Source organism: Sapajus apella, unplaced genomic scaffold, assembly GCF_009761245.1.
Source record: "Sapajus apella isolate SASKATOON/1434 unplaced genomic scaffold, GSC_monkey_1.0 scaffold6, whole genome shotgun sequence".
NCBI classification, from domain to species: domain Eukaryota; kingdom Metazoa; phylum Chordata; class Mammalia; order Primates; family Cebidae; genus Sapajus; species Sapajus apella.
In genome coordinates, this window is record NW_022436946.1 from 63,348,486 (window position 1) to 63,369,263 (window position 20,778).

General features: G+C 36.5%; 1 protein-coding gene across 14 annotated transcripts in view; it reads left to right on the plus strand.

The window, feature by feature from the left end:
• SNX14 (sorting nexin 14) overlaps window positions 1-20,778 on the plus strand; it is a 103,019-nt gene that overhangs the window by 37,862 nt on the left and 44,379 nt on the right. For 8 of the 14 annotated variants that reach the window (XM_032275327.1, XM_032275320.1, XM_032275325.1 and 5 more), the window contains 10 exons: window positions 2,564-2,648; window positions 6,876-7,032; window positions 9,649-9,724; window positions 10,498-10,542; window positions 10,651-10,731; window positions 10,822-10,936; window positions 14,328-14,483; window positions 14,829-14,953; window positions 16,181-16,239; window positions 19,468-19,494. In XM_032275327.1, the coding sequence (XP_032131218.1) occupies window positions 2,564-2,648; window positions 6,876-7,032; window positions 9,649-9,724; window positions 10,498-10,542; window positions 10,651-10,731; window positions 10,822-10,936; window positions 14,328-14,483; window positions 14,829-14,953; window positions 16,181-16,239; window positions 19,468-19,494 (926 nt within the window). The remainder of the gene's footprint in view (window positions 1-2,563; window positions 2,649-6,875; window positions 7,033-9,648; window positions 9,725-10,497; window positions 10,543-10,650; window positions 10,732-10,821; window positions 10,937-14,327; window positions 14,484-14,828; window positions 14,954-16,180; window positions 16,240-19,467; window positions 19,495-20,778) is intronic. The other 6 variants (XM_032275332.1, XM_032275333.1, XM_032275321.1 and 3 more) reach the window with 4 other exon arrangements.

Consider the following 20,778-nt stretch of genomic DNA (forward strand, 5'->3'; position numbering starts at 1 on the left):
ATCCATTCATCAGTTGATGTACATTTGTATTGTTTCTACCTTTTGTATATTACATACCTATTAGCATTTGTGTACAGGTTTTTTTTTGTTGGGTATATATATTTTCACTCATCTTGGGTATATACATAGGAGTACAATTGCTGGATCAAATGCTAACTCTATGTCTAAACACTTTGATGACCTGCCAGACTATTTTCCAAAGTGGCTTCACCATTTACATTCCCATCTGCAGTATATGAGAATCTCTATTTCTCCACATACTTACCAGAACTAGTTATTACCTCACTCTTTTATTCTGACCATCCTAGTAGATGTGACATGGTATTCCACTGTGGCTTTGATTTGCATTTCCCTGATGCCAGTAATATTGAACAACTTTTATGCTTATTTGCCATCTGTCTGTCGTCTTTGAAGAAATGTCCATTCAGATTCTTTACCTGCATTTTAACTGGGTTTTTAAAAATTATTATTATTACTGAGTTGTAAAAGTTCTTTATATTGATATACGTCCTTTATCAGGTAAATTATTTGCAAAATATTTTCTGTGATTTTCCGAATTATACTATAAATTCTTCCTATTTTATCTGCATCACTATCCTGGAAGGTATATGGGTCATTATTATATTCATTTTCTAGAAAGGTATTAACTTTGTCAAAGTGTTAGCAGTTGTTAATGGGCAAAAGATTAGGCCTGGGTCGTCTTATACCTTCTACAGTGTTCTGTTTGTGATTTTGTTGACTGTGTAATGTAAATTGGAAGTTTGGGGATAATGAAAACAAAGAATCATTTAGGGTCTAGAATTTTTTTAAAAATCAAAGTTTAGTGACAAACCCATTATTTTACCATTTTAATTCTGACCTGAATTCCCTAAAGTGGAACTTATCAAATCTTACTGAGTATTCTCAGAAGACAAGACTTTACAAAATGTTTGAAAACTAAAACATCTTGTTTATTTGATAAATATGAGAGTAATTTATAAGCAAGTACCAAGTGGCCAAGGGCAAATGGAGAGTGATGTTACTTTCAGTGAGGTGTAATACTAGCAAGAATATCCCCTCTTACTGAATGTGTTTGATCTGGGTTTTATCAGCAAGTCATTAAATTTGGGGTTTTATGATCCATCATACTTACTAGATTTATCACCCTGGGATTTTGTTCCTTTCCTTAATGTGGAATTTAAAAAGAATTCAAAAATTGACACTATTGTGATGGAATTTTCTCATTCCTTTGATAAAGGAAATATATAATGTATTAAATTTTATATTGGAAGTTAAGCCTGTTGAAGTCCAATAAATATGCTTTCTGGTGATTTATTTATAATTTATTTTTAGTAACTTTTTTCATGTTTTCTGTGTGTGCATATAAGCCCTCAGCCTTCCCTCACTAACCTCCCATGATCACCGAAGCTTCTAGTCTTTAGGTTGAAAAATCTTGGAGGGGAATAATGAAACTTAATTTTATTCTAAAACAGAGTGTTTCCATATATGGTTTTTTTTTTTTTTTTTTTTTTTTTTTTTGTGACAGAATCTTGCTCCATCGCCAGGTGCCAGGCTGGAGTGCAGTGGCACAATCTCAGCTCACTGCAACCTCCACCTCCCAGGTTCAAGCAATTCTCCTGCCTCAGCCTCCCGAGTAGCTGGGACTACAGGCGCATGCCACCACGCCCAGCTAATTTTTATATTTTTAGTAGAGACGGGGTTTCACAATGTTGGCCATGATGGTCTCGATCTCTTGACCTCGTGATCCGCCCGCCTCGGCCTCCCAAAGTGTTGGGATTACAGGCATGAGTCACTGTGCCCGGCTCCATATATCTTAAAACCAGGATTCATGCTGGGCACGGTGGCTAATGCCTTTAATCCCAGCACCTTGGGAGGCTGTTGGGAGACTGAGGTAGAGTACTTGAGTCCAGGTATCAGAGACCACCCTGGGCAACATGGTGAATCCCTGTCTCTACTAAAAAGTACAAAAAATTATCTGGGTGTGGGGGCATTCTCCTGTGTTCCCAGCTATTTGGGAGGCTGAGTTGGGAGAATCCTCCTTTTCTCAATTTAATTGAGCCTGGCAGACTGAGACTGCAGTGAGCTGAGATGGTGCCGCTGCACCCCAGCCTGGGTAGCCGGAGTGAGACCCTGTCCCAAAAAAACAACAGAAACTCAAAAAAACAAAGCAGGATTGATCTTGTAAGCTTAATGAAGAAGTTTATTTTCAAGTAATTTCTTACTAATCACAAATTTCAGCATCAAAGGGTTAATAAATTACTGGAGTTTTCCTTGAGTGCATTTAATACAAAGAACACATAAAGAAACAAGCTAGGAATAAAGATAATTATTTTGTGGGACAGATTTAGTATTTAGGGTATGCATATTAAGATTAATTTACTGTTCTGATGTTAAAAAAAAGTAATGTTGCAGTTTTAGTATGATGCAATATAAAGTGTTATTTTTGAAAGATTCTGAATAATACTTAATTTTTAAGATATATTGCAATATCATAATTGTAGTGTACCTGCCATTGTAACTTGGTGATAATTATTTTACAAGTTTTAATGTTGAATTTTTCTAGGTAGATATTCCATCCATTATAACCAAGAAACTATTAAAAGCAGCAATGAAGCATATAGAAGTGATAGTTAAAGCCAGACAGAAAGGTAATACAGTTTTCTACTACAGTTCGAGTGATTTTGTTTTTATACACCATTTTTTACCTGAAATATCTAATTATGAGTACCAATTCATTAACTTATATATTCACAGTTGCTGTTAGAGTATTCTTTTAAACTGAAATCTCTTTCAGTAGTTTGCCAATAATGTGTGAAAACTCGAGAATCTTTAAAAATTAAAATAAAAGTTAACTTTACTGCTTACACTCTCATTGTTTTTTGAATGATAATCTGTTTCTCTCTGGTATCTTTCATTTCTCTTCTCCCTTCATCCTTAATTTCAATGGTTTTGACCTCTTCTAGCCCATCCTATATATTGCTCTAGTTTACTTTCGTGATATGACAAGTCTCATGTTGTCTTTCTACTAAAAAAACATTTAATAACTATCGTAACATCTAAATTGTGTATTTAACTCCTTTTCTATCTAGTCAGATATTAGATCTAGTCTTCTTTCACTATGTATTATGCTTTTAGCCAGGACGACCTATTTGCTGGTTCTTATGTGTGTTCTGTCCTTTTTATGGTCATGATTTGCACACAGCAAATGTTCATTAAATGTTTTTCCTTCCTTTCTTCCTCCCTTTCCTCCTTTACTTTTTATCACATCCTGCAGGATCTTTTTTGATTGAGTGAGTGGAATCCTCATTTGAAACTTTTCATGCTCTAAGATCAAGCTCTAAAATGTTTCTTTCTAACATAACTACTTCTATGCACTAAGTTCTTCGTGAAACTGAGATTTTCCTTGTATTTGCATTTGGTATTCTTTTTTGTCAATGGTTTCTGAAGTACGTCCTGCAGAATACCACTCTACATACAAGACCATATGACCAGAAGAGGTTTTATGGTCCTATCTTTTGTTAATTACTATTGTATTCCCCTTGTAAAAATTCCCATAGGTAGGAGCACACGAAAAGCTCTGGGTAGTTTTGCAGCAGTTAAATAGCGTTAATTTCAATCTAGCATGTTCCAAATTCATTTGAGCATGGAACCATTTATCCCTCCCACATAGTATCAATTATTTTAATCAGAAAACATTTTGGGAAATTATGCTATAGGTAGATTTGAAGTTAAATGTAATTATCAGTTTATTTGCCTCCCCCCTTTTTTTTCTTTTCCCTGGAAAATTAAAGCAATTAAATCAAGAAGAGCTGCATTGTGAAACCAAGCAGTCACATGTTCAGTTCTGGCACAGTGCATGAATATACAAGGTGCTCAACAAATGCTGTTTTGTTGTTGTTGGTTTTGAGACAGAGTCTTGCTCTTGTTGCCCAGGTTGGAGTGCTGTGGCGCAATCTCAGCTCACTGCAACCTCCGCCTCCCGGTTTCAAGCGATTCTCCTACCTCAGCCTCCCAAGTAGCTGTGATTACAGGCATACGCCACCGCGCCAGGCTAATTTTGTATTTCAGTAGAGACAGGGTTTCTCCATGTTGGTCAGGCTGGTCTTGAACTCTCAACCTCAGGCGATCCACCCCACCTCAGCCTCCCAAAGTGCTGGGATTACAGGTGTGAGCCACACAGTCACTCTCCTAATAGCTGGTTGTAGGGCTAGCTAGGTGCCTGCAATTTCCCTTGAAGGGACTCAAAAGTTTTCCTTTATTTTCCTGCTGGGGGTCCTGGCAGGTTCGTAAGAGGAGGTACTGCTCCATCTCAGTACTCACACTGTTGGAATGCATATAATGCCTTTTTGTGTCTATGAATATGCTTGCATTCTATTTCAATAAAAATAGAAGGAAATAGTTCTAAAATAAATGCCATTGATTTAGGGTTAAGATTGATTCCCAACACAAACTCCATGATGTAAAAAAACTCTGCGCAGAGTGCAGAAAGGGAAAAGCATCCCTTGCCTTTCTACTTAGTCTTTTCAGGTCTGTAAAAAGGAGACAATACTATTAATTTTAAATTTGAAAATATTAGTTAACGCCAGGCCTAAAAAAGAAATTTGTTAGCATAACTTTTATTATCAGTTAATGTTTATTAAGAAATCTATCCCTAGCCGGGCGCGGTGGCTCAAGCCTGTAATCCCAGCACTTTGGGAGGCCGAGGCGGCTGGATCACGAGGTCAAGAGATCGAGGCCATCCTGGTCAACACGGTGAAACCCCATCTCTACTAAAACTACAAAAAATTAGCTGGGCATGGTGGCGCGTGCCTGTAATCCCAGCTACTCAGGAGGCTGAGGCAGGAGAATTGCCTGAACCCAGGAGGCAGAGGTTGCGGTGTGCCGAGATCGCGCCATTGCACTCCAGCCTGGGTAACAAGAGCGAAACTCCGTCTCAAAAAAAAAAAAAAAAAAAAAAGAAATCTATCCTTTCTTGGGCTTCTACTTTAAACAGTTTTATATTTCCGATGTCCTGTGCTCTGGGCTGAAGATCCACAACTTAACCAGTGAAGCCAGATTCTATTGTGAACACAAGTTCTCTGAAAAGGAATTTGAGAGTAAAGACACTTTGTTTCAGGGACACTTTGCAAACCAGGGAAACATAGTCTTCAGTGTGAAACAAAGGTGCATTTCAGAGAACAAAGAGAGAGTTCCTGGTTTTATAGCAAAAGTTCCTCCCCAGGTTCCCAGTCGGGCTTGTTTATGCAGATGAAGGATTGAAGTCTGATTGGTTAGTGCAACTGAATTCTGATTGGTTGATACAGCTGAATCCTGATTGGCTGGGACAGGTGAGCTTAGATTGGCTGGTTCATGTGAGCCTCTGATTGTTTGGTTTCCAGGCCCAAAACCAGAAATCTGCCAGATGTTTCTTTGAAATAGCTTCTAGGGGCTGGGGTTTATCTTGGCGTCTAACAGCAGGAACTGGTTTTGCTTGATTGTTGAAAGGGAGGTCCTATGGAAAAAGTTTCACGGCTTCTTTCTGAGAACACAGAGTATGTTAAGTGCTTCCTTACCAGCTACAGCCTGGTTGTATTTTAAATTTGAGTTTCTCAGCTAGAGGAAGTCTGTTTTGTCTGATGGCCGAGGGCATATTTTGATACTGTAAGTGCTTTAAAAGGTTACATAGATGTGAAGCAGATGCAGTTAAAGAATTTTGAGGCTGGGCGCAGTGCCTCATGCCTGGAATCCGAGCACTTTGGGAGGCCAAGGCAGGTGGATCACCTGAGGTCAGGAGTTCCAGACTAGCCTGGCCAACGTGGTGAAACCCCTCTCTACAAAAAATATAAAAATTAGCTGGAGGTAGTGGCAGATGCCTGTAATCCTAGCTACTCGGGAGGCTGAGGCAGGAGAATTGTTTGGACCTGGAAGGTGGAGGTTGCAGTGAACTGAGATCATGCCATTGCACTCCAGCCTGGGGGACAAGAGCAAAACTCCGTCTATTAAAAAAAAAAAAAAAAAAAAAAAGAATTTTGAGGCCTATAGTCCCGGCACTTTGAGAGGCTAAGGTGAACAGATTGCTTCAGTTCAGAAGTTTGAGACCAGCCTGGCAACATGACAAAACCCCATCTCTACATAAAAATACAAAAATTAGCTGGGCCCACCTACTCTGAAGGTTCAGGTGGGAAGATCACTTGAGCCAAGGAGGTGGAGGCTGCAGTGAGCTGAGATTGCACCACAGCACTCCAGCCTGGGTGATGGAGCGAGACCTTGTCTCGAAAAGTAATAATTTTGTGTAGGATAGGTTTTGCTTTTGGAGAGGATAAAGAAGATACAGCATTTGATAACAAAAGCCTTATGTGTGCTAGAAGTTGTAAAAGTTGTTTTCTCCAATTTTTTCCACTTAATCATTTGGTATTATTTTATAACTTGTAGAGATATGAGTTTAAATTCCTGTTTACAAATGGTCCATTTATCAATTTATTTCAAAGTAAGCAGGCTTCTCAAAAGAATGCACATTGAAAAGAGGCTAGGAAAGGAATGACTCAGTTACATGCTTTTAAAAAAAAAAAAAAAATCCATTCACTGCAACCTCTGCCTCCCAGGTTCAAGCAAATCTTCTGCCTCAGCCTCCTGAGTAGCTGAGACTACAATCATGTGCCCCCACACCTGGCTAATTTTTGTATTTTTTGTAGAGATGGGATTTCGCCATGTTGGCCAGACTGGTCTGGAACTCTTGGCCTCATGTGATTTGCCTACCTTGGCCTCCCAAAGTGCTGGGATTACAGGCGTGAGCCAAGGTGTCCAGCCCATGCTCTTCTATTTGTTAGTGGAAATGACCAAAAGTATTTAATGTCACTTAACTTGTTTCAATATTTATCCTTAATCTCTATTTATAGTAAAAAATACAGAGTTTTTACAACAAGCTGCTTTAGAAGAATATGGTCCAGAGCTTCATGTGGCTTTGAGAAGTCGAAGAGATGAATTACACTATTTAAGGAAACTTACGGAACTGCTTTTTCCTTATATTTTGCCTCCTAAAGCAACAGATTGCAGGTATAAAAAGACTGGACAATATAACAGTATTTGCATATCATGCCATGTGTATATTGCTATTTTTTATTATAGAAGTATACTAAAACTTGAGGTTAGCCTATGAATAGCTTTTCATTTGGAAAAAATTTATTACATTATTAATGTATAATTTGTAATTTATTATGGTCTTAAAATGCCAATTTAAGTGCCATTTGTGGTGTATTGTGTTACTTAGAATTTTTCTTTAAAACTGATCTTGGGGCCGGGCGCGGTGGCTCATGCCTGTAATCCCAGCACTTTGGGAGGCCGAGGCGGGTGGATCACGAGGTCAAGAGATCGAGACCATCCTGGTCAAAATCGTGAAACCCCGTCTCTACTAAAAATACAAAAAAATTAGCTGGGCATGGTGGTGTGTGCCTGTAATCCCAGCTACTCAGGAGGCTGAGGCAGGAGAATTGCCTGAACCCAGGAGGCGGAGGTTGCGGTGAGCCGAGATTGCGCCATTGCACTCCAGCCTGGGTAACAAGAGTGAAACTCCGACTCAAAAAAAAAAACAAGAAAAAACTGATCTTGGACATATGGCCCAGCTTAGTGGCTCATGCCTATAATTCCAGCACTTTGGGAGGCCAAGGCAGGTGTATCACCTGCAGTTGGGAGTTCGAGACCAGCTTTACTAACATGGAGAAACCCTGTCTCTGCTAAAAATACAAAATTAGCCGGGCATGGTGGCGCTTGCCTGTAATTCCAGCTACTTGGGAGGCTGTGGCAGGAGAATCACTTGAACCTGGGAGGCGGAGGTTAAAGTGAGCCAGGATCATACCATTGCACTGGGCAACAAGAGTGAAACTCTGTCTCAAGAAAACAAACAAACAAACAAACAAACTGATCTTGGACATAAAAGATGAATATGAGGAAAATATTTTTGTTTTATATTTTAAAATATACATTATATTTCATGTGTTCACCTTTAAAGATATGCACGTGATAATAGGCAGACACACTTGAACAAACTATATAGATAAGTTTATATTTCAAGGTATCCAGCTGGGAAGAAGAATTGGAAGTCATCTAGTCTTTTCTCCCTTTTTCTGGCTGGACCATGTTTAGATTATTCCATAAGTTACCTTGTTACTCTTACCCCAATAGCCCTTAGAGGAAACAGAGTCTCACTCTGTTGCCCAGGCTGGACTGCAGTGGCACTATCTCAGCTCACTGCAACCTCCACCTCCTGGGTTCGAGTTCAAGTGATTCTTCTGCCTCAGCCTCCTGAGTAGCTGGGACTATAGGCAAGCACTACCATGCCCAGTTAATTTTTGTATTTTTAGTAGAAATGGGGCTTCTCCATGTTATCCAGGCTGGTCTTGAACTCCTGACCTCGTGATCTGCCCACCTTGGCCTTCCAAAGTGCTGGGATTACAAGCCTGAGTCACTGCACCTGGCAACCATGGCTTATTTTTAGTGATATGTAAAGTGATGTACTTTACATATCACTAAAATATTTATTTATCACTAAAATATTATATCAATATATTTTAATTATTTTATCACTAAAATATTTAAAGTGATGTGCTTTTTTTTTTTTTTTTTTTTTTGAGACAGAGTTTCGCTCTCGTTACCTAGGCTGGAGTGTAATGGAGCTATCTCGGCTCACCGCAACCTCCGCCTCCTGGGTTCAGGCAATTCTCCTGCCTCAGCCTCCCGAGTAGCTGGGATTACAGGCATGTGCCACCATGCCCAGCTAATGTTTTGTATTTTTAGTAGAGACGGGGTTTCACCATGTTGACCAGGATGGTCTCGATCTCTTGACCTCGTGATCCACCCGCCTCGGCCTCCCAAAGTGCTGGGATTACAGGCGTGAGCCACCGCGCCTGGCATGATGTGCTTTAAATATTACTTTTTGTTTTCACATTTTCATTTTCTTAAAAATATTTTAATATATTAAAGTACATGATTTTTATGCTACACTAGTTTATAATAATAACAAATAGGATTATAAGGTAATTACTATAATTATCTTAAGCATTAATTTAAATATATATTAAACATTTAAGTATTCTTAGAAAGTATTTTCTTGATTTTTAAAAATTTTTTAAAGTTTTTTGAGATAGAATCTTGCTCTGTGGCCCAGGCTGGAGTGCAGTGATGTGATCTTGGCTCACTGCAACCTCTGCCTCCCAGGTTCAACCAATTCTCCTGCCTCAGACTCCCCAGTAGCTGGGATTACAGGCGTGTGCCACCACACCCAGCTAATTTTTGTGTTTTTAGTAGAGATGGGGTTTTACCATGTTGGCCAGGCTGGTCTAGAACTCCTGACCTCGTGATCCGCCCACCTCAGCCTCCCAAATTGTTGGGATTACAGGTGTGAGCCACTGTGCCTGGCCGACAGAAAGTATTTTCTAATGTCCCCCAAGTTCCTCCTGTTAAGGGAGTACTTTTTTCCTCTTAAATAATATTCTCTTTTAGCCAAGTAAGAAATCTAACTCTCTGCTATTCAACATGTGGTCTGCAGACCAGTGGCATGAATGTTGGTTGACAGTTTGTTAGAAATGCAGAATCTTAGGTAATTCATATGCAGTTGAAAGTTAAGAACTTTATAAATTACTAAATGTAAACAATTATTATTATTTATTTTTTCAGATCTCTGACCTTACTTATAAGAGAGATCCTGTCTGGCTCTGTGTTCCTTCCTTCTTTGGATTTCCTAGCTGATCCAGTAAGACTTAAACATTTTTTTAATTGTTACAAAATATACTTAATATAAAATTTACCATCTTAAAGATTTTTAAGCGTGTAGTCAATGATACTGAAACATTCATATTGTTGTGCAACCATCCCCACTCTCCGTCTCCAGAACTCTTTTTCTTATGAAACTGAAACTCTACACCTGTTAGCAATAACTCCTCATTCCTTCCTCCCTCCTGCCCTCCTGGTAACCACCATTCTGCTTTCTGTCTCCATGAATTTGCCTACTCTGGGTACCACATATAAATGGAATCATACAATGTTAGTCTTTTAATGACTGGCTTATTTCACTTAGCATAATGTCTTCAAGATTCATCCATGTTGTAGCATGTGTCAGAATTTCCTTCCTTTTCAAGGCTGAGTAGTATTCTGTTGTATGTGTATAACATGTTTTATTTTCATCCATTGATAGACACTTTGGATGTTCATCCATTGATGGATACTTCAGATGCTTTTACCTTTGATCCAATAAGATTCTGAAGAAACAAGAATGATTTAGAAATATTTTAAATGCCAAAATCAGAATAGCTTTTATTTGCTGATTTTCACAAACGTTAAGAACCTCTTTTGTAGATGTAAAAAAAAAAAAATCCTGCTGTAATACATATGTGCAGATTTTTTGCCACTGCTCCATTTGTTTCTTCATTTTTCCAGAAACTTTCATAATATGATACAAGTTAGGAGAATTTTGGGAAGAATGCAGTAATGGAATTATTTTGATTTACATTTATTATTTTCCACTAGGATACTGTGAATCATTTGCTTATCATCTTCATAGATGACAGTCCAGTGAGTATTGAATATGTTAGAAAACACTTCAGATTGCATTGAATTTTGATTGTGTATGTCAAATCAGGTGGGAATTTTACTGAGTTAATAATTTTCTTTCTTTCAAAGCCTGAAAAAGCAACTGAACCGGCTTCTCCTTTGGTTCCATTCTTGCAGAAATTTGCAGAACCTAGAAATAAAAAGCCGTCTGTAAGCATTTTCAGCAGTAACATTTTTTTGATATAAACAATTTTAGAACTCATTTATATAGCTTAAACTTATTCTTTCCCTTATGTTAAGGTGTTGAAGTTAGAATTGAAGCAAATCAGAGAGCAACAAGATCTTTTATTTCGTTTTATGAACTTTCTGAAACAAGAAGGAGCGGTGCACGTGTTGCAGTTTTGTTTGACTGTGGGTGAGGCTTACCTGTGTATTTTACGAAAGTCATTTTTAAACCTTTTAATGTACTTGAATATTTTAAATCCTATCTGATGTTGTGGTACCCATCTATCAATGTACTAAATTTCATATACCAGATTTTCTAAGAGCGTCTGTGAGTTTCTCTCAAGTGCTCACTCCTTTCCATATTGGGAAATAATCTGTCATTAACTTCATTCAAATCCTAGTAGCAGAAAAAGAAAAAACTACTGAAAATACAATATAAGGCCAGGTGCAGTGACTCACGCCTGTAATCCCAGCTCTTTGGGAGGCCAAAGGGGGTGGATCACCTGAGGTCGGAAGTTCGAGACCAGCCTGGCCAATGTGGTGAAACCTTGTCTCTACTGAAAATACAAGAATTAGCTGGGTGTGGTGGCGGGTGCCTGCAATCCTAGCTACTTGGCAGACTGAGGCAGGAGAATCACTTGAACCTGGGAGGCAGAGTTTGCAGAGAGCCAAGATTGAGCCATTGCACTCCAGCCTGGGCGACAAGAGCGAAACTCCATATAAAATATATACATATGTGTATATATATATACACACACACACATATACATGTATTTATTGAACATATATGAAAGACCCAAACTGTAGCCCTTATCAATGTCACTTGTTCACAGTTTTTCTTTTGATTAAAATATCAAGTATAAAAATGTCTGCTTTTGATTATAAGCCCTCTAGCATTATAGATTATTGGATTTACAAAAAACTTTATAAACTATGAAAAGTTTATTTAATTTCTTTTTAAAATATAACTTTAAAAAAAACTGAGTTATAATTTATATAGTGAAACTCGTAGAATTTAAATGTATAGCTTGATCAGTTTTACACATGTGTACATCCATGTAACCTGCATCTTTATCAAGATGCAGAACATTTATTTCTGTCAGCCCAGAAAGTTACCTTAGGCTCCTTCCCAAGAGATCCACCCTTTCCACCTACTCCTGCCAAAGCAATCACTGGTCTCATTTCTCTCACCACAGATTAGTTTTGCCTGTATAATTTTTTTTTTAATATAAAGGGAATCACATAACATATACTCCTTTGTCCCTGGCTTCCTTCATTCAGGATAATGCTTTTTAAGGTTCATGTATGTTTTTGTCTAAATAAGTAATTTGGGCCAGGCATGATGGCTCATTCCTGTGATCCCAGCACTTCAGGAGGCTGAGGTAGGTGGATCACTTGAGGTCAGGAGTTCCAGACCAGCGTGGGCAAAATGGTGATCACCTGTCTCGACAGAAATACAAAAATTAGTGGGGCGTGTTGGCTCATGCCTATAATTCCAGGTACTTGGGAGGCTGAGGCAAGAGACTCGCTTGAGCTTGGGAGGTGGAGGTTGCAGTGAGCTGAGACCATGCTACTGCATCCATCCAGGGGTGACAGAGTGAGACTCTCTCTCAAAAATAGATGAATAAATATGTAGTTTATTCTTTGCTGAGTGATATTCCATTGTATGAATACATACATCTTTTAAACTTTATTACTAGGTGCACACACATTTAAGATTGTTGTTTCTTCGTAATAACTTTATCCTTTTATCATTGTAAAATGCTTCTCTCCTGTATCTGTTAATTTTCAGTCTTGAAGTCTACTTTGTCTGATGTTAATATGGCTACATCATCTTTCTTTATACTTAGGTGTGCATTTGTATATCTTTTTCTATCTGATTGAAATGTTTAATGTATTTCTAGTAAGCAGCATGTAGCTGCTCTTGCTTTAAAAAAAAAAAAAAACTAACTCATCTTTGCTTTTTAATTGGTATCTATAGTACATTTACACTTGATATATTTATTATATGTTTATTGTTAGGGTTTCCATCTTGGTGTTTGTTTTATATTTGTCCTGTATATTCTTTGCTTTTTTTTTTCCTCCTTTGTTGACTTTCTTGAAATTTTTTTAGTATTTTGTTTTATCTCTCCTATTGACTTTTCAAGCCTGTTCTGGCTTTTTTTAAAATCATTGATTAGAGATTATAATATGTTTCTTTCATTTATCATAGAATCAATTTAAAAATATTTTACTGCTTCAGGAGCAATGTAAGAACCTCAGTGTACCTCAGATCATCCCGTCCTGCCTATTGTGCTCCTTTTGTTATTTATTTTAATTCTGCATGGGCTGTAAACCCACAGTACATTGTTTCTTCATTAAATAGTCATCAGAAATCTACACACGTGTGGAATGCACACACACATTCATTTTTAAAGGTCCTTATAATTATTGGCGTATTTACTGTCCCAGTATTCTTAATTTATATTTGTAGAACCAGGTTTCTAATACTGTTTCTTTCTGCTGAAAGAAATCTTTTTCATAGTTATTATAGTACAAATACGCTGGAGATAAATTTTCTTAGCTTTTGTCTGTTTGAAAAGATGGCATGATCATGGCTCATAAAATACAACCTCAACTTCCTGAGCTCAAATAATCCTCTTGCCTCAGCCTTGAAAGTAGTTGGGACTACAGGTGAACACCATCATGCCTGGCTAATTTCTTTGTAGAGACATGGTCTCTGTGTTGCCCAGGCTGGTCTTGAACATCTGGGCTCAGGCGATCCTCTGGCCTCAGCCTCCCAAAGTGCTGGAATTATAGGCATAAGACACCACACCTGATCTTTAATCAATTTTGAAAATTCCTGGCTCTCTTTTCAAATATTCTGCCCCATTTTCTCTTCTTTTACAACTCCAGTTATATGCATATTAAGTCATACAGGAATGACAGTTGTATTCTATTGCCTCACAAATGTTATATGCTTATATGCTGTGTTTCAGTTTTTTTTTAATCCCTTTTTTCCACTTTATGTTTCAGTTTGAATGATTAAGAAGTAAAAAGTAAACTCCTTATTATAACAGCTTGGAATAAAAAGCAAAAACAATTGGTATTTTGGCTATCCTAATACTACCATCTTTTATTTTTGAATAAACATTCATTTGTTCAAGCTGTCACTTCTGCCACTAGTTTGCAGCGTTCATGGTGGAGAAAAATATTGTTTACAAACATTGATTGGAACTAAAGTCATCATTTTTATTTTTATTTAGTATAACAGATTTTGAAATAATAAAAGACTTTTGGTATCATAAATTATTGTTCTTTAAGGAAACTATTAGAAGTGTGTTTAGTGTTCTGAATTTTTGCAGATTTGTATTGCTTTTTATGTATTTACATATTTTCTATTAATCTATAAAAATTGGTTGATTGCATTTCTCTTATTGAGTAGTTATTTTACTCTCAAAAATTTTTTAAAAACTTAGATGAATTAGATTGCTTCTAATTGCTGCTTTTAGTATTGGCTGCAATTAGAATGGGACTGTGAGGTTTTCATGAACAGTTTTATATTAAAATTATTTTTTCTTATTCTTTTCCTCATTTGTTAGAGGAATTTAATGATAGAATTTTACGACCAGAATTATCAAATGATGAAATGCTGTCTCTTCATGAAGAATTGCAGAAGATTTATAAAACATACTGTTTGGATGAAAGTATTGACAAAATTAGATTTGATCCCTTCATTGTAGAAGAGATTCAAAGAAGTAAGTCAAAGATGATGAGAATGAATTACTTAGCACTTCAACAGTTTTCAGAGTTTTCCCATTTATTCTGTTTATTATTGCAGTGGTTATGTGCAGTACATGGGCAGCTATTATTCTCTTTTATTAATGAGATGAAAGCGTTGAAGAAAAAAACGTATTCATACTTCACATGTTTGTCAGAACTAGACCTTGTTTGATGTAATTTCTCATTCTAGTATATTTCTTACAGTGGAGTTTCAGTAAAACACAGTTTTAGAACTGTATGCTCTTCACTATAGTGACTTTTAAATTAACATACATTTATGCTATTTATAAATAATTTCTAAAATAGAATTTTTTTAATAGTTGCTGAAGGGCCATACATAGATGTTGTGAAACTTCAAACTATGAGATGTCTTTTTGAAGCATATGAACATGTTCTTTCCCTCTTGGAGAATGTATTTACCCCTATGTTCTGCCATAGTGATGAGGTAAGTCAAACTATTCACCTTGTTTGAGAATGTTTTTTTGGGGGGTGGGGGTGTGGGGATGGAGTCTCACTCTGTGGCCCAGGCTGGAGTGCAATGGCATGATCTCAGCTCACTGCAACCTCTGCCTCCTGAGTTCAAGTGATTCTCCTGCCACAGCCTCTTGAGTAGTTGGGACTACAGGTATATGCAACCATGCACAGCTAATTTTTGTATTTTTAGTAGAGATGAGGTTTCACCATATTGGCCAGGCTGGTCTCAAACTCCTGACCTTGTGATCTGCCAGCCTCTACCTCCCAAAGTGCTGGAATTACAGGCTCACTGAGCCAGCACGCCTGGCCTTATTTGAGGATTTTTATATAGAATTTATTAGTAGCTCTGATATCATTAGATGAGTGATTCAAATAACAAAATAAAATAGAAAAATAAAACAAGATTTCTGAGCGTGGTGGATCATGCCTATAATCCCAGCACTTTGGTCTCAATCTCTTGACCTCGTGATCTGCCTACCTCGGCCTCCCAAAGTGCTGGGATTACAGGTATGAGCCACTGCGCCCGGCCTAATCCCAGCACTTTGGAAGGCTGAAACAGGTGAATCACTTGAGTTCAGGCATTCAAGACCAACCTGGCCAACATGGTGAAACCCTGTCTCTACTAAAAATACAAAAAATTAGCTGGGTATGGTGGCACGTGCCTGCAATCTCAGTTACTCAAGAGGTTGAGGCAGAAGAATAGCCTGAATCCAAAAGGGTGAAGTTGCAGTGAGCTGAGAGCATACCACTGCATTTGAGCCTGGGCAAGAGAGCAAGACTCAGTCTCAGTAAAAAACAAAACAAAACAAAAAAACCAAGATTAAGAAAGTGGATATTCTTTTCTACTATGTAATTAAGTGAAGATTAAAAAATAATTGTAGAAACAATTATCAATACCAAAATCTGTTTGTATTTATGTGAATAGATAGATTAGGATCAAATAGGTCTGCCTGATTTGCTATATGCCTGAGTGGCTTTGTAGTATTGCAGTGATGCAGAAATCTCATTGTATACACATTATTTACAAAACTGTGGCTGTCATCTGCATTTGCAGTATTTTCATCCTTACCCTATTTAACCATGTCTGTATTCCCTTGATTGAGATAGCTTTTTTTCCAAAACTGGAAAGTAGTAAGCTAAGGTAGCATGTTTTAATGTTAATTATAATAAATGATAATTATTATTTATTATTTTAAAGTATTTTAGACAACTTTTAAGAGGTGCAGAATCACCAACACGCAATTCAAAATTCAACAGGTAGGTTGTATGCTTTGTTTTAGAACTTGCTGATGCTAATCATTCTATGATAGCATCATTGTCTTTATTAGCTATTTTTCTGAATGAGTATGTGGTTCCATTGTTATATGAGTAGAAAAGGGATTTTACTAGTGAATTGTGGAACTGTGTTATATATAGTGATCTGAAAATGCCTAAAATTCTTTTAGAAAAATTTAACAAGATATATAATGTGGCCTTGTTAATCTCATGATTAATATATATTAGTTTTTGTATACCTGCCTTATTGGAGACTAGAGCATGCATAAGTGGCATCCACAGATAACTCAGAATTTAGACAGTTTTTGTTTTAGAGGAAACTTCTTGTTAGAGTGCTTACAGGGTACAAAAGTGGAGGGATGTTTCTTTCATACCTTTTTTTGGCTCTCTGGAAATCTTAAGTGTATAGTTAAATGATCTAAAGAAAGGTAATAGAAGAAAAAAGCTTTATCCATTTATAAACTGGATAATGTTCTGAATGGTCTTTGCAAGGTTACATGTACAAAATTGACACACCTTCCAATGATGAAGTGTACACATAAAATATATGAATAAATACATATTTTAAGTCACTTAATAGCAAATCAACAAAGCTTTTCTAAATTTCCAATGAAAAAATGTTAATGGCCAGGCACAGTGTCTCATACCTGTAATACCAGCACTTTGTGAGGCTGAGGTGGGTGGATCACTTGAGGTCAGGAGTTTGAGACCAGCCTGGCCGAAGCAGAAAAATTGTTTGAGCCTGGGAGGCGGAGGTTGCAGTGAACTGAGATTGCACCACTGCCCTCCAGTCTGGGTGACTCTGTCTCAAAAAAAAAACAAAAGAATGTTAAGAAACTCATTTAATTTACTATATATAAGGTAAATGAATCATTTCATTTCACTTACCTTATGTGTACAAAATTGACAGACATCTCAACACCTTCCAATTTGAGCAAGTATCTAATAAACATACAAATAAACTGGATATATTATACTACAAAGAGAATAGTAGATAAGTCAAGAAATGGGACAGTGTTTTAGATAGTTACTACAAAGAAAAATGTGAAAACTTTACCATGAGGAGAATATATTGTATTTCTTGACATAAGCGTTACAAGAATAAATGTTTTTTTTTTTTTTTGACCATTGAATATTAATTCTGATTTAATGCCTCAGTAGAGGCATTAAATGTGTAGTATACATGTAATAACTTTTCTGAAAGGTAGAAAATACCTTTAGGGTTATCTGTAAAAATACCTCTTTTTTGCTTTTTCCTAAAAATTTATGTGTTATAACCATAAAATATAGACTATATTTAACAAAAATCATATTTATGCTATTTAAAATAGCATTGTTTGCTCAGGCCACATGCCTCTTCTTGCATTTGAATACTTTCCCAAGGAGTTTCATCAAATTTGCTGACATAGTTCAGAAGCAGGTAGAATTTATCCTTCGATGTTTGGAGACTCATACCAGGATACAGAGCTAATGAAATGCCTTTTTCTAGGACCATTTAAGGGGAATTGGTTCTGTGATCTTAAAAGCCTGCTTGGTAGCTGGCCGGGCATGGTGGCTCATGCCTGTAATCCCAGCACTTTGGGAGGCTTCGGCAGGTGGATCACTTGAGTTCAGGAGTTCAAGACCAGCCTGGCCAACATGGCGAAACCCCGCCTCTACTAAAAATACAAAAATTAGTTGAGTGTGGTAGAAGACATGTGTAATCCCAGCTACATGGGAGGCTGAGGCAGGTGACTCACATGAACCCAAGGAGGCAGAGATTACAGTGAGCCGAGACTGCACCACTGTACTCCAGCGTGGGCATTAAGACACTGCCTCAATTAAAAAAAAAAAAAAAAAACAAAGAAAACAAACAAACAAAAAAACTAGCTTGATAGCTAAATCTAAATCAGGGTCATAACTTGGGAGATGAAAATCTTTCTTTGCTGCTTTGAGAACAGTTGATTATTTTCAGCATGTTAAGGCACTAATTTTGTTGCATTTAAAATATATTAAAAAGACAGGTTATATGGGTTTTTTCCATTCTGGATACTGATTATGACTTTTTAAGGTGTGTTTTTCTTTATGGTAATCTGACTCTAATAGTAACTATCAGTCTTGCTTTTGTGATACTTAATGATTTGTTTACCTATGTCTAATACGTTAAAAGAGTTTCTTAACATTATTTCATTGGAAATTTAGAATAATTTTGTTAATTTGCTATTAAATGTCTTAAAATATATTAAGTATTTATTCATATACTTTATATCTACATTTTATATTTTCAAAGTAAAATTCTAATGCATGTTTATTACATTCTCTGTTTCATTGTACACTCAAAGTACAACTTTTATATTTTAATATTTAGAGATCGTTTGTTAACTGTGGTTCTTAGCTTAAAACATATTTATTTATTTATTTGTTTGTTTTTCTTGAAGTTCTTGGGTATATGTGCAGATCTTGCAGGACTGTTACATAGATATACACATGCCATGGTGGTTTGCTGCCTCCATCCCCCTGTCTTCTACATTAGGCATTTCTCCTAATGATATCTCTCCTGAATCTCTCCACTCCCTGCTATCCCTTCCCTAGCCCCGCATCCCCTAACAGACCCCACTGTGTGATGTTCCGTTCCCTGTGTCCATGTGTTCTCATTGTTCAACACTCACTTATGGGTGAGAACATGTGGTGAAACATATTTTTTTACTCAAGCTAAAATGTGAAGAAGCATAAGTGATTATATCTAATATGGACACAAATTTCATGCTGGAAAATATGAATTTTTTTGTGTGTGTGTCAGGTATTTGGTGACTCAGTCTCTTTATACTTTCCACTGTGTGAAAGAAATGGTATGCCTAAGGACAAAGAAAACGTAGAATTATTTCTGGATATTTAATTTCTAAGAACATTTTTTAATAATCCAGAAAAAAGTTTTTTCCTGACATGTCTAATTTTTTTCCATGTCACCCAAGATTATAACATATTTAATTTTTAAGAACGGTTTTTAGTATATAAATTTCCAAACACAAAAGACAACTATGCGCATTTATTTCTCTTACCTTTATCACCGTATTCATGAGGATTTCTTCCCTTTGCAAAGATGAATGTTATACACCTGTGTAACTTCTGAAGCTTTTAAATTTTGTTTTGTGTTCTAAATTGAAGTTTATATAATATCTGGGCTTTCTTTCTCTCCTCTTTTTATATAATTTCACATATCTGTTATTGCAGAGGTAGCCTAAGTTTGGATGATTTTCGGTAAGTCTTGAGCATGTGATTCTTTTCATTATTAAATGTTTTTAGAAAGTACATTGTGAACAACCTAATACAAATAAAAAAGAAAAAAATGAAACACTGTGGTATTAACTGCCATTATATCCTAGTTATTCAGGGTAATCTTTTAAAATGAATACCTACTTTGATTCTAGATATTTCCTTTTTGATATAGCATGATATGTCATTATAAAATAAAAATGTCCTGATACTTTAAAGATATTTTCATTATTTAATTTGCCAGTATCTTGTTTTTTAAGGCTGACTCAATTTTGTTTTTCTTGTTGATTTTACTAAATTAGTTTTAGAATTATTTATGTTTAAATGACTTTTTTTTTAGTAAGAAGTATAATGATGTTTTTGTATTTCTGGGCATAATCACAAGTGAGAGTTTTAAAATTTCATATTTCAACAACTCCCATTGTTTTATAATTTCCATGTTGTAGAGACTAGAATAAATTATCTAGATTCTAGAGATTTTAAAAATATTTTGTTAACATTTTTGTGTTTTGGGAAGCATTTTTTAAAATCAAGGACAATTGTGTCTACAATTCTGGATTTAAAAAAACCTAATTGTATGTTTTAAAAAATAGAATAATCTAGTTTAAGTACCCCTTTTACTGCTTACTGCTTATTATTAGTGTTTTTTCAGAAGTTTGATTTACTTCTTGGGCATGTGTAAACTACACATTACTGCATATTGGTATGTTTAAAACATCATTAATTTGCTTTCTTTAATTGTATTATTTCAGTAGATAATTTAAAATTTCCTCATAGGAGTAATAGCTATACACTTGAGGATTTAAAACTGGAGTGCAGTGGTGCATTCTCAGCTACTATAACCTCTGCCTCCCAGGTCCCAGTGATTCTCCTGTATCAGCCTTCCTGGTAGCTGGGATGACAGGTGCCCACCACCACGCCCGGCTAATTTTTGTGTTTTTAGTAGAGACAGGGTTTCGCCATGTTGGCCAGGCTGGTCTCGAACTCCTGACCTCAGGAAGTCTGCCTGCCTTGGACTCCCAAAGTGCTGGGGTTACAGGTGTGAGCCACTGTACCCAGCCTTGAGCATGACTTTTAAATTGGATAAAAATTATGGTTTTAATTGCTGAAACATTGGGCAGTAGGCTAACAGACATTTTTGCTGCTTTTAGCTTATTTATTTTGTTGCTTTCCAACTATTTCTGCTTTCAGAAATTCAGCTTAAAAAAATTGCAAAACTAACATTTAATATTTATGGCAGAGCAGACTGCTTCCTAGGGCTACATTTGC